The sequence below is a fragment of the Vidua chalybeata genome, chromosome Z, assembly GCF_026979565.1.
Source record: "Vidua chalybeata isolate OUT-0048 chromosome Z, bVidCha1 merged haplotype, whole genome shotgun sequence".
Classification (NCBI taxonomy): Eukaryota; Metazoa; Chordata; class Aves; order Passeriformes; family Viduidae; genus Vidua; species Vidua chalybeata.
Genome location: NC_071570.1, coordinates 30,803,648 through 30,819,884, shown reverse-complemented (window position 1 = coordinate 30,819,884; position 16,237 = coordinate 30,803,648). Strand labels below are relative to the sequence as shown.

The window sequence follows — 16,237 nt, the reverse complement described above, 5'->3', positions numbered from 1 at the left end:
ATGATTTTGTATGTGTTTTTATTTTCTTCAGAAATGGTTTGTCTTGATTTCAAGGGTTGAATGTGTTTTTGATTTTACAGAATTACTTTTGTATCCTGTTTCTTGTGGATTTTGTTCTCTTGAGTACCATGTTAGCAACATGGTACAATACTTTAACAATACTTTTCAAATCTGTTTTCACTTGTGTGATAACTTCTCATAAGCCAGAAATCCAAATGCAAAATACCAGGCTTTTCTAAAAAAAGCTTGAAAATAATTTTTCAAGTATTTGGATCCATATTTCTCCTTACCACAAACACAGAGAAAGATCAAAGTAATGCTGAACTTGCAAATTTTGAAAGGCTACAGCATAGTAGATAGCACTGAGAAGTTCATATGTAGATGAAGTTGTTTTAATTTTTAGGCACATATAATTCAATGCTGAAGGGAAGTAACTGCCTGAGTGAGGCACATTCTTCCTAACTTCTCACCTGCCTATAACTTTTATAGATGGAATTATGGAATTGACTTTCTTGCAAGGCATTAAGGGAGGCTGAGGGCAGTGGTGCCAGTCTGTGTCTCCTTCAGGGGCTGAGGGTGTCCCTCTTCTCCAGCAGATGTCACTCTCGTGTTGTTTAAACGCTGAATTCATCCACCCACAGTCCGGCAAACCCTTAGGAGCTCTGTCACACAGTACTGCTGTGTGACACTTGAATCAGCATTGATTTCTTAGATTTTTTTTTTCATGATTCTTTTCCAGTTTTGCTTATCACAAGCTTGTGTCTTTGAGGCATTCATCCTCATGAATCTGGTTCTTTTCTTTCCTTTGTTTTGTCTGCAATGGCAAAAGCTTAATTACAGCATTTTTATTTACAGTAAGTAATGAACTGAGTTCTTGCTGCTCTTAGACTGTGCAAATTATAAATTTAATATAATTATAATTATGAAAAAATGTTTAAAGCCAGGGGTTTTGTGATCCCAGAAACAAAGCAAGTGAAGTAATATAGTAAAATGGGGTATTTTTTTCTTTACAAACCAGGTTTTAGGTGCTTTCTGTTGTCTCTGAAAGTGAGATATTATACAATCTACATTTAATTGAGAATAGATTTTAAAATTTTATTAATAAGAGCTTTCAAGTTTTAGAAACCACTTAGAGGATGCCTGCATATATGGAAATTATATACTGCATTTTCATATTATAAAAGAAAAGCCCTCAAAATTTATTTTCCTGGAATGTCATCTCATGGCTTTAGATTGTTACATGCAGAAAAGCTTTTACTGTTGCAGAAATCTCTGTAAATTTTAACCAAAATATTTTTAGGGATAATTTAATTTTTTGTGGAAATAATCTTACAGCTGATGTCTTGATTTAAAATACAAAAAATAAAATTGTGGCTCCTGAATGCTACAATTGTCTTGGAAAATAAGACCTAGTGTACAGTTCTGAGTCACCAGTGAAACAATGAATGGCCCCCCTTTTGTACTATACTTCAAATAATAAGTTTTATCTGGGAAATAGTGAGTACTTGTATTTTGTGCAGGGGTGAAGGGAAAGTTAAAACTAGAACATTTTTGCAGATGTTTGTTCTTATGGCAATTCCTGCCTCTATTTTTTTATTATTTTGAGATTAATATTTAGCATTTGTCTAGATTAGTGTAAAACCTGTGCTTTAGGGAGCTTTAGATATAATTTTAAACATCAATATATAAAACTAGTTGGTTAATATCTATGCCTGAGGTCAGATAAGAGGAGGTGGTTGTGTTGGTGTGTTTAATCTTAATTTCCAGCCAGTAGTCTTCACTGAGATATGCTGCTTGCATGCTTCTAATCCATTGCAATGTTGGGTGAAACTTCCATCTGAACAACCTTGTATGATGACTTAGAGGCTTTTTATGGAGAAGAAACAGCTTTCTAGGTGCTATCAGTAAATGAAAATTTGTTGGGGTTTTTTGTTTAGTTTGGTTTTGGTTTTCTTTTTCCCTGATAACATAATCTATAAATACCAACAAAACCTTTTTTAAAGCAGTGTGTTGTATTTCCTGCCTGGAAATAATAAGAAAATTGCATGAATTATATAAAATCTGAAGTAATACAGGAGTAATATAATACTGTAACTTGTAGTCTTAAACTGATAGAAGTCACTTAAAATTAAGATACCACAATGCTGCTCTTGAATGAAAATTTACCTTTATGGTTTAGAATTTGCTCTGCTTATTATTTTTCCCTGCATTTTATGGAGAATGTATCAACATACTTTTCACACAAAGCTATAATTTTCAAAGGATCTGTATTTTTAAGTGGATCTGTACTTGTAAGTGTAAATATATTACTTTCTTATAGAAAAGTATTTATAATAGGAAAGACTTACTGCTTTTACAAAAAGAGCTGTCATCTCATATGGTGATTGCATTATTCTGAACAATTATTGGCCATTGTCCATTAGTGTACATGGGGAAATTCATGTGCAAATCCTCAATTCTGTCAAAAATAACTATATTACAATTGTCTCTGAGCAATCCATTTGTATTTTGTACAGTTTTGTGATTTTTCATTATATATCTGTGTATCTCACTCTCTCAACTCTTGCCATTTATCTTTAAAAAGGTCACTGCAGGTCTCAGAACATGAGACTAAAATGCTATAAGTATTTTTTTCACTGTTCCCTCTCTTTTTAAAGATACTTGGAATAGTGGAAGAACAAAGGATGTTCTTTTGTTAGTTTTGATAGTGTTTTTGATAGTTACAAATTAATTTATAGTAATTTTTTAATTGAGAAGAAATAATATTTTAATAAATATATCCTGGCAGTGCTCTTTCTGAAGAAGAAAAGACTACATTGCGTGCTGGACTTATCACCAACTTTAATGAGCCAGTGAATCAGGTTAGTGGTGATTGTTTATTACTCTCCCAAGAAATGCTTGTATTGATAGATATCTTGGTTTCTTTCTTTACAAAGTACTTAATTATAATAATAAAGTTGCAGTTTACATGTTGCTTTGCAGAGAGATCTTGAAGTGAGATCTTTCACCATAGATCATAACTCATTGAATTATAGAACCACTTTGGTTGGAAACAATGTTTTGTCTCTGTGGTTCGTTTCTTTCGGCATTGCAGTGGCAGTTTGTTGTCCCTTGCTGTTTATGCAGCCATTTGGTGAAATGGTTCAGGGAATGGATGTAGCTGAAAGATAACCTTTCCTGCGTGATTTCTGGTTTTTTAGGCTGTGTCTGTTCTCTTACCTGACTCCCAGTGTGGCCATGCAAAGAAGTGTGGCAGTGGCAGAGCAGGAATGAGCTCTTGAGATTGCTGCTGCATACACCCACCTAAGCAGTACTGCTGTCACATGTCTAGTTACAGCATTTTAGTGAATTTAAATAAGCTTAATAAAGCTTCACTGTGATAGTGTCTTTTCTTACATAAAATGACTAATTGTAAGCAGTTATTTTCATTAGAATAACAATTTCTTATTACATTGAGTACAGAACTAATGTTAGGGGCACAGAATATGCCCATACTAGATGAATCAATCTTACTTTTGCTAACTTCTTCATCATGTAAGTATAAGATTCTGCAAGGAAGTATTTGCTAATAGTTTGAGCTGGATCTTAGAAAACTTTGTGAAGGAAATACAAAAATTATAGGCATGAGGTTAAGATTAAAAAAAAAAAGGCATTGTGAATAAACTTCTGTTCTGCAGACAGTTCTGTTTTAACTTTTTGGGATTTCTTTACAGGATTAATGCAACTTCTAGGATTAGAGCATTTTATCAAAATTAGGGTAATTTAGTCTTTGTAGAAGTCCATTGTGAAATGACAATTTTGACTAGAGTTAAAATTTTTCATTGCAAATGCAATTTTTAAAAAAGCATATATAAAGTGTTTTAAAATTTGTTCTGCAGGTATAGTTTCAATGTAAACAATATGACAAATATTATTTGTTTCTGTATTTTAACTAAAAAGAACTATGAAGCATGTCAAGCTGAACCATAGTGTGTGTCATTTATACTTCTACTAGGTAGAATATAATTTATCAAATATTTAATTTTGAAGTTTGTATAGTTTTTTTTGCACATGTAAATAGGTAAATTAACTATGAAACTTTCTATATTAACTATATTGTTTGCAAAACAAAACTTTTTATCAATACTTTTTTCCATACACTCATTAGTATTTCATCAGTTTGCCTGCTAGGATGATAGCATAGTGTTTTTTGTAGTTAAGAATGCCACTGCTGATGAACAGTTCTGGAGTTCTCTGACTGTAGTTGCAGTTGAGATTGGAACCTTTTTAACTGACATTTTAAAAAGTAGTGGCTTCATGTTTTGATTTGTTTTTTGGGATGTCATTTTTTAAGATGTGGAGATTATTTGTTTATATTGCAGCAGTCTAAATAATTGTCCAAACAATTTTGTGCGATATAGAAATATGTTTACAGAGTCCATATCCCGTTTTTTTCCCCTTGTTCCCCAATCTATCTTGTAGGTATCCTGAGGTGTTTTTTCCGAGGAATCTTGTTTAGTTCCCAGCCTGGTTGATATGTCTGAGTTTTGATATCCTGTGTTCCTGATAACTGCACTTTTCCAGTCACAGACAGTTCATAACACAGTTACTCTCTTCTTATGCTTTTTGCATCTCTGAAGGCAGAAAAAATTGACTCTTGTATAGAAAGAAAAACAACACAAAATGAGAAATAGGCATAGTATGGAGATGTGATGATACGACTTGACTTCCAGGGGATGTGTAGAAGAAAAAGAGAACATACCATCTGCTAAAAGCATAATTTCCATGCCCTCTGAAGATATTTAGCATATGGAGAGAACAGTGGAACAAAGTAGTTACTCAAATGTATGACAGCAAATTCTTTTTTTCTTTCTCCCCATTTAAAATGCCAGTTCTCAAGATAAAAGTGCTTTTGGCCTTCCCGAGAGGTTGCTTCTTGTATCACATAGGAAGAAGACTTTATTTGCTCTCCCGTTATGTCAATTGACCTAATTTGATACTGTAATAATTAGGACTCCCAGCTCTTCCTTGTGAATTTTGACATCATTTTCCTGAAGCAATCCTCTCACTAAGCAGCATGGTAGAAATAAATATTGTGGAAAACATGGTGGGGTTGTCAGATTCCAGATGAAACAGATGAGGCACCAGTAGAGAGGCATTGCTCTATTCTTCTTATTCCTGTAAATTACTTGGATTCCTTCTGGTAGCCTAAGAAGGTGACTTCTTCCCCCGACTGGAAGTGTGGTTGTTCTAGAGTGCTGAAGGAGAGAGTGTCTGCTTCACTAATCCAGTCAAAGACCTTTTCAATTGGAATGGGATAGGAACAGGGAAAATAAGAATATGAAATTTTTGGGTATTTGAGGTAGGGCTTTGAGTGACCATACAAAATATGCTAAGGAATGTTTAGGGGAAGGGAGTTGCACAGCAGCCAAGTGTGGAATAGACAGAAAGAGGGCATGAGAAGGGCCAGTCATGCATAAATCATGGGTGATGTGTACCTGTGTCTGAACAAACCCTGTGCCTGATGACTGCTGCATGTGTTCTGATTGCATCCCTTACCTGTCTTACTGTGTAATCTCACTCAGTTCATCATGCATGTGTGCTCCAAGGACCAGGTTCCAGCTGCTGGCAAGACTGTTGTCAATGGGATTTGGGCCCAGCATCCAAAGTCAGATGATATAAGTAGTGCAGGTGCACCTGGCCTGTGGTTCTGAAGAACTGGAGCGAGAGAGAGTCTCAGTCTCAGTTACTGGGATGGGGCTTAGGCTTATACATATTTCTTCCAGGGGCTCCGTTGAAAAGTTAGGTAGAGCAGAATTATAGGTAATATGTATTCAGTAGTGTATGCTCATAGAAAGTGATAGAAAAATCACTAAGTAAAAAGTGGTTTCCAGATATTTGTTTCTTCATTTATGTGATTTCTAGAATAAATACAGTTACTGGTCTTCATGTAAAATTTAAGCAAGGTATTTAGTATTTTATGTAATACTTGCTACAAACATAAACTTTTTCTCCACATTTATTTGCATTCAGCAAACTTAAACCAGCTTGAGAAAAAGCAGACAAAAATCTATCAATCCATTCTAGTTTTTTGTTTGTTTTTTTTTTTTTTTTTTTTTGTTTTTTTGGTTTTTTTGGTTTTTTTTGGGGGTTTTTTTGGTTGTTTTTTTTGTTTGTTTGGTTGGTTGGTTTTTTTGGGGTTTTTTTTGGTTTTGTTTTTTTTTTTGGTTCAGGTTTTATTTGGCTGTGGATCTCATCATTATTCATTTCCTAAATGCTCTTTGACTTAGTGGTGTCTGTGGGTTTTTTTGCAGATAGCAACTCAGATCTCTGTATTGATTGCTAAAGTTGCCAGAGTGGACTGCCCAAGACAATGGCCAGAACTTATACCCACTCTTGTAGAATCTGTGAAGGTGCAGGATGATCTTCAACAACACAGGGCTCTACTTACGTTTTACCATGTTACGAAGACCCTGGCATCCAAACGGCTTGCTGCAGATAGGAAGCTTTTCTATGATGTAAGTAATGTGATGCAGTAATGTAGAGCATGCAAACTGTGTATTGTACATGCTTGCTTCTTCCTGAGTTTAGCTGTCAGGGCATTAATGGCATGTCTGTGGACTTAAATGTCTGCCCTTGGAACAGAAGTGCTCTTATGTTGTGGGTATCTGGGTACTATGGAGTAACTGGAAGTCAGTTTCTGGGTGAGATGTTTGAGATCTTTGTTAATTTTGGATACAGCTTGAACATTGTTATCTGAATTTATGTAAAGAAGCAGAGCTTCATCTACAGAACAATATCTGCATATCAGACGTATGATGTATATGATCTTATTTTTCTAGGAATTTATGGAGTTTTTTTGGAAGCATGTTCTGATTTTTTAAATCGGTATAGTTTTTAAGAAATACTAGGGTTTAGATTTCCATACTACCATATTTTAGTTTTTATCATCAGCATGAATGTGTTTGAGATTTTTCCAGGCCATCTCTTCAGGTGAATTAAAGGCAAGATGTGAACACAAGTGCCAAATCTCATGTCATTCAGCTTACATTCTCCACTGTAAAAATCTACTGATTAGAACACAGATGTACTTTGGCTGTAGGCCATGCATCTCCAACCCCCATTTGGAGTTGGGCAACGATGTAGTGCAGTTAACTGAATTTAGTGAGTTAAACATTTTTTCCAAATGTGGTACTCTGGAATTCTTGAAATTTTAGTTTATTCCTTCATTTTAAAGGAAAGAGTGAGCACCTGAAATGAAGATTGTTTATGGATGTTTACCTACTTGTCTGTGTAGAAATTTCTGTTTATGTAATCAATAAAATGAACTTTTAGCCATCAGGAGTCTGAGGCATTGAAGACTGATTTGTAAATAGGACCTTTACTAATCTTTACTAAGTCAAAGCAACTAGATAAAGTCATGTGCTTCTGACTCCATTGATATAAAGTGTAGCAGACTAAATGCAAATTTCTGTAATTATGCAGCTGTCAATTGCTACCATAACTGAGTGAGAAAACCTTAATCTTCTGTTTGTAATTCAGATATCTTTATCAGTTAAGCACTGTGTATCAACTGTAATGTGACTTAAGTTTGACATTTGTTCACTTATATCTCATTAGAAACTATTTGTCATTCTGTATTTAAAAAAAATGAGGGAAAGTGTCAGTATTTGCAGCTATCAACAAAGTAAAGATAGTTTTGGAGTAAGCATTGTTTAATAATATTGCACCTGTAACTGCTGTGTCCCAGAGTAAGCTGTTTCAGACATTAGTTTAACTGTAAAATGGACAGCTTGTCATTGTGTGAGAAGAGGTGATGAGGAAAGCTGATAATTTTTTGAAGCGTCATACCATATTATGCACCAGCAGTTGTATTTACTGAAAATCAGGTAAGAAAGGAGGCCTAAATAGTTTTCTTTAAGGTGAGCGTCATAGACCCAAGCAGTCAGGGAAACCAGTGAGTCCATCATAACATCTTCAAATTAAGGGAAGGTATTTTTCTGGAAAATGTCTTAAGGTTAGTACAACTCATTACAACAAAGAAGCAAATTAAACATTGTGGTCTGTGATACATACAATAAGCTGAATTAAATATTTTAATAGTCTAAACTAGTCTTTAATATTTGGGGATTTATTATGGTATAGCAAAATTCAGGAAACAAAATATATTCTTCATCTTCCTTTTGCAGCTTACATCTAGTATTTATAGCTTTGCATGTTCCTTGTGGAATCACCATACAGATACATTCCTACAACAGATTTGTACAGGGGATGAAGCTGCAGCTGCAAATTCACTAGAAAGGACCTTGTTGTCATTGAAAGGTAATAATACAGAATGATGTTAAGTATAAGGAATCAAATAACTTTCTGTACAGGGAATGTGTAGAAGTTCTTTGGTAAATAGTTCCCATTCTCCAATGGCTCCAAAGCCATTCCCATTGGGAATAACTGTATTTTTGGTTACCTGTACTGTTAGCAAGGCAGAAGGATGATTGCTCATGCAGAATGGGGGGAGAGTGGTCTTGTTTCTCAGTATGAGAGAAACTGTGCAGTCAACTGAGCATATTGTAAGAAGTCAATGTCTAGGAAGTTGGAAAGTGGGTGGCATAACAGGATGTTTTCTTATGTGTGTTCTTATGTGTGTTTGCATGTCTTCAGCACTTAATTGAAGAAGCTGAGCTACAAGTTTCATTCCATTAAGTTCACCCTGTGTCCAGTGAAATGCTAGCCTTAGCAGTTAGTTTATGTCTTAGGTTTATGCTGAAAGGCTTATGAGTGGAGTAAATGTATATCCTGACTACTTTGCTGCTTTTAACAACTGAGATTTTTGTATGCAATTCTTGCAATGTAAATAATACATGTCCTAAATTGTTTCAGAAGATGTAGCGTGCAGCTTTTGCTGGGTTACAGGCAGTGATAAACCTGAGAGAATTTACAAGTGGTTTATGGGCCTTACCTCTACTTGGCCCTTTTCCTACTACTGCAGGATCTTTCAGGAGTTGAATGCTTAGAGTTTTGGCAAAATTCTTCCTGATTGAGTAATTCTTAAAAGTTCTCTTCATTATTTTACACAAGATATGTTTTAAAGTAATTTCATCAAGGTGAATGTTAGGTATGGATGAGGCATCCAGGACCTAAAATTATGTGTATTTTTTAAAGTCTTGAGCTGAAAGAAAGGCATGGCAAGTGGAATTGTAATTGTGTTCTGAAATTTGTTGAAACAAGAGCTAATAAATAGCTATTAGCTAATAAATAGCTAAGAAATAGCTACAAAAAACGTAATTTCTTTTCCTAGTGCTTCGGAAACTAACGGTCCATGGCTTTGTAGAACCTCATTGGAATGCAGAGGTGATGGTAAGTGTGTTTCTGGTTCTAGATTAGAAAACATTTGTGATGATTTCAGGTGTTATTAGAGCTAGGTTAGAAAATCATTGACAGGCATATGTTTGTATTATGCAAAGGAAGATGAAGCAACATTCTGTCAAAGTTGTCCTCCCATCAGTCAAGAGCTCTCAAATCCTAGATAGATTCCTAACAGTATGGCACTAATGGCATAATGTTTAAAAAAAGAAAAGACATCTTTTCCAATTTACACACCACATGATGGTCACACTTGTTGCTTACTGAAAGATGTCTTACATGTGCTCTCCTCGTGCCAGTTAAAGCCAATTTTTTAAGTAATGAATATGATGCCATGCTAATGTGTTCTATCACATTTGTTTGGTTGAGATAAAAGCCTGTGTTCTGCAGCACATGGAGAGGTGGGGTCAGACAAAGAAACTCAAGCACCTTCCTTAACCTCCATTGCTGCCTGTTTTGCTGGAGGAATTTAGTACCTACAGCCTACACTAGGAAGCTGAGAACAGAGTAGAACTAGATAAGCATATTTTAAAGGAAATGTCTGTAGTTACCTGTCCTTCCTTCAGGACATGTTTATGTAGTACTAATAAGGTCAGTTTGGATTACCTATGCAATCTGCTTGCTAGCTAATTGTTAATTTATTGAGAAAATTGTTTGTTCAAAATAATCAAAGAATTCACTTAAAAGTTGCGAGGTCATGTCTGAGCTGGTAGGACATCTGAACTGACTTCAGTCTGACATAACTGAGTTCTCATAATACAGTGCAGAATAAATTTCATCTTTCAAAGACATGTTTATTTTTCAGGGTTTTCTACATGCTGTATTTGAACGGCTGAAACAGTTTCTGGAGTGTAGTAAGTATCTGAGTATTTTTCTTTGTATTCATTGTTAAACATTAGAAGCTGGATGAAAATATACAGGCTAGTTCATCATCAATGATCATTGCAAGGTATTTTTGTGGAAATTGACACTATTTCTTTAAATGCTGCTGAAACTATCAAAGAAGAGTTCAGTAGAAGTGTCTTTTTGTATCAACAGGGTAAAAAATCACATCAAAATTGTATTTGGTGTCATATTTCAACAACACTTTTTATGAGAATAGATATCTAAACTGAATAGGAAGAATTTTTTTGAAATAAGTTATATGTAATTTCGATATTTTGGTGAAGTTCCTGGGTTCAAGAGCCTGTACTTTGGTGACAGGGCTGACTGGGGCTTTGGGCCTCATTTTTAGAAGAGATGGAAACTGCCTCCATTTGCCACTTTCACTATAGTACAGTCAGGCTCCTTCTGGCTCTTTTTTCAATTTTGACAAGAAAGGTGCAGAGTTTGAATAGGAGTAATTGAAGGCCATCCCGTACTGAAGTCTAGTGTTTATTGTAGTCCCCTAGAATATGAGGACTTTACGGGTTTCTGTGTCCTAAGACAAGAACTGAGCTGAACCTTCCCATTTCCACTTTTCTAATCAATAGATTGTTTTGCAAAAGCAGATACAACTACCTTATAGGATTAGTGTTTACATTTATTATATTGTGTTTCTGCCTGTATGCTTTCAATATGGCACTTTCTGGTTTTTCTTTTTTTAATAACAGTTTTGTCTGGTTTTTTTTTTGACTATACTACCATTTGCTTGCATTATTTTAAATGCCTTTTATCATTGAATTTTCTGTAATGATGTCACAATTTTTATAGCCTGATCAAGTGCAGTGAATTTCACTACAGTCGAGAGAAACAGTTTAAGATTTTCTATTCTCAGTCATTACCTTGAATTTGATTTGGAGTTTATTTTGCCTTAGAACTTTCTTCAGGGTTAACTTAATCTCTTAACTGCATTAAAAATAAGTTCTTCTCCATTGTTGATTATTTAAAACATAGCTATCGAGAAAGAATATGGAAGTCTAAAAAATTATAGTTGTGAAATGTCTGATTTACCAGGTAAAAGTATAAGAGCAGAAAGCATATGCAGAGATCGTCTAGAAAAGACCATAATTCTGTTCACTAAAGTGGTAAGTAAAATCTCCTTTCAGTTACTGCATAGTTTGTACTTCTGGAGGAGCAGTCCCCATCCAGACACATATGTGCTTAAAGTGAATCTGTTTCAGACCTTTCAAAGAAGTGGAAGGTACTGTAACTTAAAACTTCTTTGTTATGAAATGTATTTTTGAAGAAAAGGGTGTCTGTTTACTCATGCTGATGTAAGTTGTAGCAGTGAAGAGTACATTTTCTTAGCTCAAACAAAATTAAGTACATTCCGTAAGTAAATTATTTAACTAGAATTTGTTTAAAGTAGAGTTTAAAGGAAACATTGGTTAAACAGTGGTAATGGTATTAAGGAATAAAGAAGATCTTTACCTGAAGAAAATCTTACCTTTTATAGGTGGTTAGATCACTGTTAGTTCTGTGGAATTACAGGCCACACTAATTAATCAAGAGAAAATTAACAACATATTCTTGCCCTCTGAGGCTCGTATTGTCTAATACATTTGGACTTGTCAGCTGATTCTATGCAAGTGTTAAATGCACTTGGTATTGAAGATAATTTTAACGTAGACACTTGGTCTGTTTTTTTTTTTTTTTTTGTCCTTTTTTATTTTTATAAAGTTACAAAACCTACAGTTCCCATTGTTTTCAAGTTCTGTCTAGAGGCCAGGGGTGTGTATTAAATATTCAGCCTTGTTATCAGAAGTAAAGAGCACCTATCAGCTTCACCAAAATTGAGCTGAAGATGCTCTGACACATTATTTTTGGTCTTGTCATAGTACTTAGATTGCAGATGTGCATCTTTTTTCACAGATCTGAAGAGAAAGTCAATTTGATTAATAGGTAATCTATCACCTATACAAATTCACATGCAAGAATATAGGTTTAGGCATTTTTGCAGTACTAAAGGAGATGAAAGGAATCCACCAGTGTGTTTTAGATCACTAATTGGAAAAGCTAAGTTGAGGAAGCAAGTTGTTGTACTGCATGGGTAGTGTTGGTGTGGAGAAGTTATATAGGCCTCATACCTCTTTTGCTTACATTGATTCTAATAGGGATGAATTATCTGCTAAAATAGTCACTGTTTTAAGTATGGCTGATATATTTTATTTACTACTAGTAAGCTAGTCCTTTTTTTTTTCTTTTTTAAGAATTGGTATTCTTCCTTATACTTAAAAAAAAAAGTAATTTCAAACCAAAACCAAGAATTTTGCCGTTAAATAATGCTTCATTAACAGTTGATACTGATCTCTTCCTAATTTCCTGTCCATGTTCAGTTTTCTATAGTTTTCTATAAATTGGCAGGTGTTTTTGATAATTAGTTTACTAAAGTATTTAATAGGACTTCACTAAAAGTGTTTTGATTTTTCTATTTCTACTTCCTTTTTTTTAAGCTTTTGGACTTCCTGGATCAACATCCTTTCTCATTCACTGCTTTGATTCAGAGATCACTGGAGTTCTCTGTCAGCTATGTTTTCACAGAAGCTGGTGAAGGAGTTGTATTTGAGCAGTTTATTGTACAATGCATGAATCTCATTAAGATGATTGTAAAAAATTATGCATACAAACCATCCAAAAATATTGAAGGTAATGTCACTATTTACTAAAATAATTTTTTATGTCTTGAGAAACATTTTGCTAGCTATTTGCAACAGGTAAACTCCTTCATTAATGTTTTAATAATTATTGAAATATGTAGGGTTCTACCTCTATATTGATAATTGTTATTTTAAATTTTAAAGTATTAATGTATATAGATAATGACATTCCAAAAGAATTTGAAATGCAAAAGGAACACAAATATATTTTCTTTTTTGGTTGTTTTAGTTTCCATTGAATGAATTTTAAAAAGTACTGAGGTGTAGGGTTTGGTTTATTTTCATCAGCTAGTTTGTTGCATCTTTCCCATGAGAGATGTTTGATAAAATGGTATATTTTCTGTAATTAACTAATATCAATACAATGTAATACAGAAACACAGTGGATTGGAGATGCAGTTGAATATAAAGGAGTTCATATGTTTTGCTTTGTAGGACTGTTTCCTTTTGAAACTTTATACAGTGCTGTATGTGTGAATTAAAAAAAACCTCAGCCTTTCACATTAGTTTTGCATGTGGCAGTGACTAGATAGCAATTAGCATTCTCTATGAATTTGAAAAAAAAGTTTTATATGCATACTGGTATGTGTCAGAATAGATTACTTGCTTAAAAACCTGCCTTACCAGCTGAAAGTCAGTTAAAGTCTGCCATGAAAATGTTTTTTTTGTTTTTCTCAGAGGATAAGAATCTTATATTGATTGACTAGACGAGTCTTTGATCCTTAAGCCACTTAATTGTATCTGAAATCTTTGTTTTATTTCAGACAGCAGTCCTGAAACTCTTGAAGCACATAAGATAAAGACAGCTTTTTTCACATACCCAACACTAATGGAAATATGTAGGAGATTAGTCACTCACTATTTCCTGCTGACAAAGGAAGAATTGACCATGTGGGAAGAGGATCCAGAAAGCTTCAGTAAGAAACATGCTATATAGTTGGTAGTAGTGTAATTAGATACTTGTATAAGTGCTTTATATCCACATTGTCTCTACAAATTGCTTACTGCAGTATTGGCCATTTTATTTCCTACAGTCTTCTTATATGGACAAATACTCCTTCTAGACATTCTTTTTGTAATAAAAGATTTCTCAGTAGTCTATGATACCCTCTTAACCTAACACTAAACTTTGTTTGAACCAGAGTTGAAATAATGCTTTTTTCTTTTCTTTGTGAAATAATAGCTGTAGAAGAGACTGGAGGAGATTCTTGGAAGTACAGTCTCAGAGTAAGTGTTCAATTTGAAAGAAACTCATTAAACATTCCTGAATGCAACTCTTGATAGTTTGTAACCAAGATAGATAATACTCGAAAAAGAATCCTTATGTTTCTTCAGAATTAGTAAAATTTAACTTTGTTCTTTTTTCAGTATTCAAACTTGCTGAAATACATGGGAATCTATGCACTTCATGTTTTAGGAGGGAGGGAAAAGGAGTTTGCTTCAGCATCTGAATTATGTAGCATCTGGTTAAAGCCAGCAGAAGTTGTCTCTTCTTTAAACTGATAACTAATGTAATCACATATGAGTTTGTTAGTAGACATGACAAGTGAAGGAAGTTCCAGATACATCTTTATTAGTTAATTATATTCATTAATTAGTTACTATATTAGTTGATTTAGTTCAGATCAGAAATATGCTGTTGTAGTGTATCCCCCAATTGTAACTGTTGTGGTTTGTTTTGCAGAGAGTTAATTTGCTGGATTACTTTTATTTTAAAACTAAAAAACCCAGCGTGGTGCATATAGTATATTCCAGTCATAAAATGGTGTTCTGTCCAAGTCCCTGGCCTAGAGCCACTAAGCCAGTACACAAACGCTATGACATATCTACAGAGTGGTCACTGGCAGCGGAGCACCAGCTGTTTCACTCCACAGATTCATTGTTCTTCTGCCACAGAACTGGGTGATACAGATGAAACCATCAAGCTCTTCTAGCTTTAAGCATAATGTATAGTAGAAAGAGTGGTATTTCTTACAATATTAATTTTGCTACTATATATTGTTTTTTGAATTGTGACTTTCAGTGTGAGGTATTCAGCACTTAAAATTTTAGCATAAAAAGTATTTTAATTGCCTTTATTTTAATAGATTCTAACCAGATCTTTTAATTTTTCAGCCATGCACAGAAGTCCTTTTTATTGATATTTTTCATGAATATAATCAGACTCTTACCCCAGTTCTTTTAGAAATGGTTCACAGTCTGCAAGGTAAGTCACTGAAAAAAATAAGGGAAGTATATAATTTAGAATTGTTTACATTCATAACATACTCTTGTCAAGTATTTGATAATTTGACCTTGTAATATCTAATTTTATATAGTGCTTTCTCTCTGTATTTTTGAAAAGGCATATTAATATTCAAAAATTATTTTTAAACCTATTATAATGGAATGCATTGTGTATCTAGGAGGAGGAAGTCCCAAAGGGTCTTTGGTTTTCATTGTAACTATTCTAGATGGTTGACAAATGTTATGGCATTTCTAATTTTATGCGGTTTCAGGCTTTCTTGGGAGTGATCCACTAGCTTAATGAAGTCTTTGGTTGTTTTTAGTTGGGAACTTCCTGTTCAAATGTTGCAAGGCAGTTCATGCTGTGTCTCTGCCAAAATCTTGGGGGGAGAAAAAATTTTAAAAGAAAAAGTTTAAGTTATGCTGTCATTTTATAGATTCTAGCTGACTTTCCAAATCTGAAGAATCTGCTTTAAAAATTTATGGGTTTTCTGTATGAAGACTGAATTATTCATAGGTTGAGGAGTGATTCATATTTTCTTTGTTTTACCTTATGATTCTTTGCCCCCAACCTAAGTTTTATAATGGCCAGCAAAGATAATAAGTGCGAGTGCTTTTTTTTCCCATCAGTTCAGCTTAGTTTGTTTCCCCCAGCTGTCTTAGTTGCGTTATAATATTTTGTATTCGAGCTTATCAGAAAGGATCATTACATTCTATTAAAATAAAATAAATACTCATTTTTTGAGAGTGGTTTCTGACTTCACAAAATCTGTTCATAAAGTATTTTGTGTACATTGGTTTTGGGATGGCTTGTGGTGCTGTAATATGGGGTGTAGTAAATGATTCCTTATAATAGAGTTGACAGTTAAAGTATTTTTTTCCAAAAATTATATAATTTAATACTATCATGCTAAAGGTACATCTGCATGTTTTTAATTCTCCTGGGGCCCATAGCAGTTTTCTTCTGCTCTTCATGTTTTCAAATTGAGATTTACTGTTGAAATTCTAGATGATATGAAGAATTCTTAGAATTACAGAAAATATTTACTTTTAGGCACACAAACATAAAAAAATCAAGGAACTAGGACTAGGAC

General features: G+C 34.0%; 1 protein-coding gene across 2 annotated transcripts in view; it reads left to right on the top strand.

The window, feature by feature from the left end:
* IPO11 (importin 11) overlaps window positions 1-16,237 on the top strand; it is a 79,300-nt gene that overhangs the window by 13,129 nt on the left and 49,934 nt on the right. For both annotated transcript variants that reach the window (XM_053931543.1, XM_053931544.1), the window contains exons 6-15: window positions 2,789-2,861; window positions 6,294-6,497; window positions 8,169-8,301; window positions 9,275-9,333; window positions 10,145-10,193; window positions 11,275-11,345; window positions 12,714-12,906; window positions 13,682-13,834; window positions 14,101-14,144; window positions 15,033-15,123. In XM_053931543.1, the coding sequence (XP_053787518.1) occupies window positions 2,789-2,861; window positions 6,294-6,497; window positions 8,169-8,301; window positions 9,275-9,333; window positions 10,145-10,193; window positions 11,275-11,345; window positions 12,714-12,906; window positions 13,682-13,834; window positions 14,101-14,144; window positions 15,033-15,123 (1,070 nt within the window). The remainder of the gene's footprint in view (window positions 1-2,788; window positions 2,862-6,293; window positions 6,498-8,168; window positions 8,302-9,274; window positions 9,334-10,144; window positions 10,194-11,274; window positions 11,346-12,713; window positions 12,907-13,681; window positions 13,835-14,100; window positions 14,145-15,032; window positions 15,124-16,237) is intronic.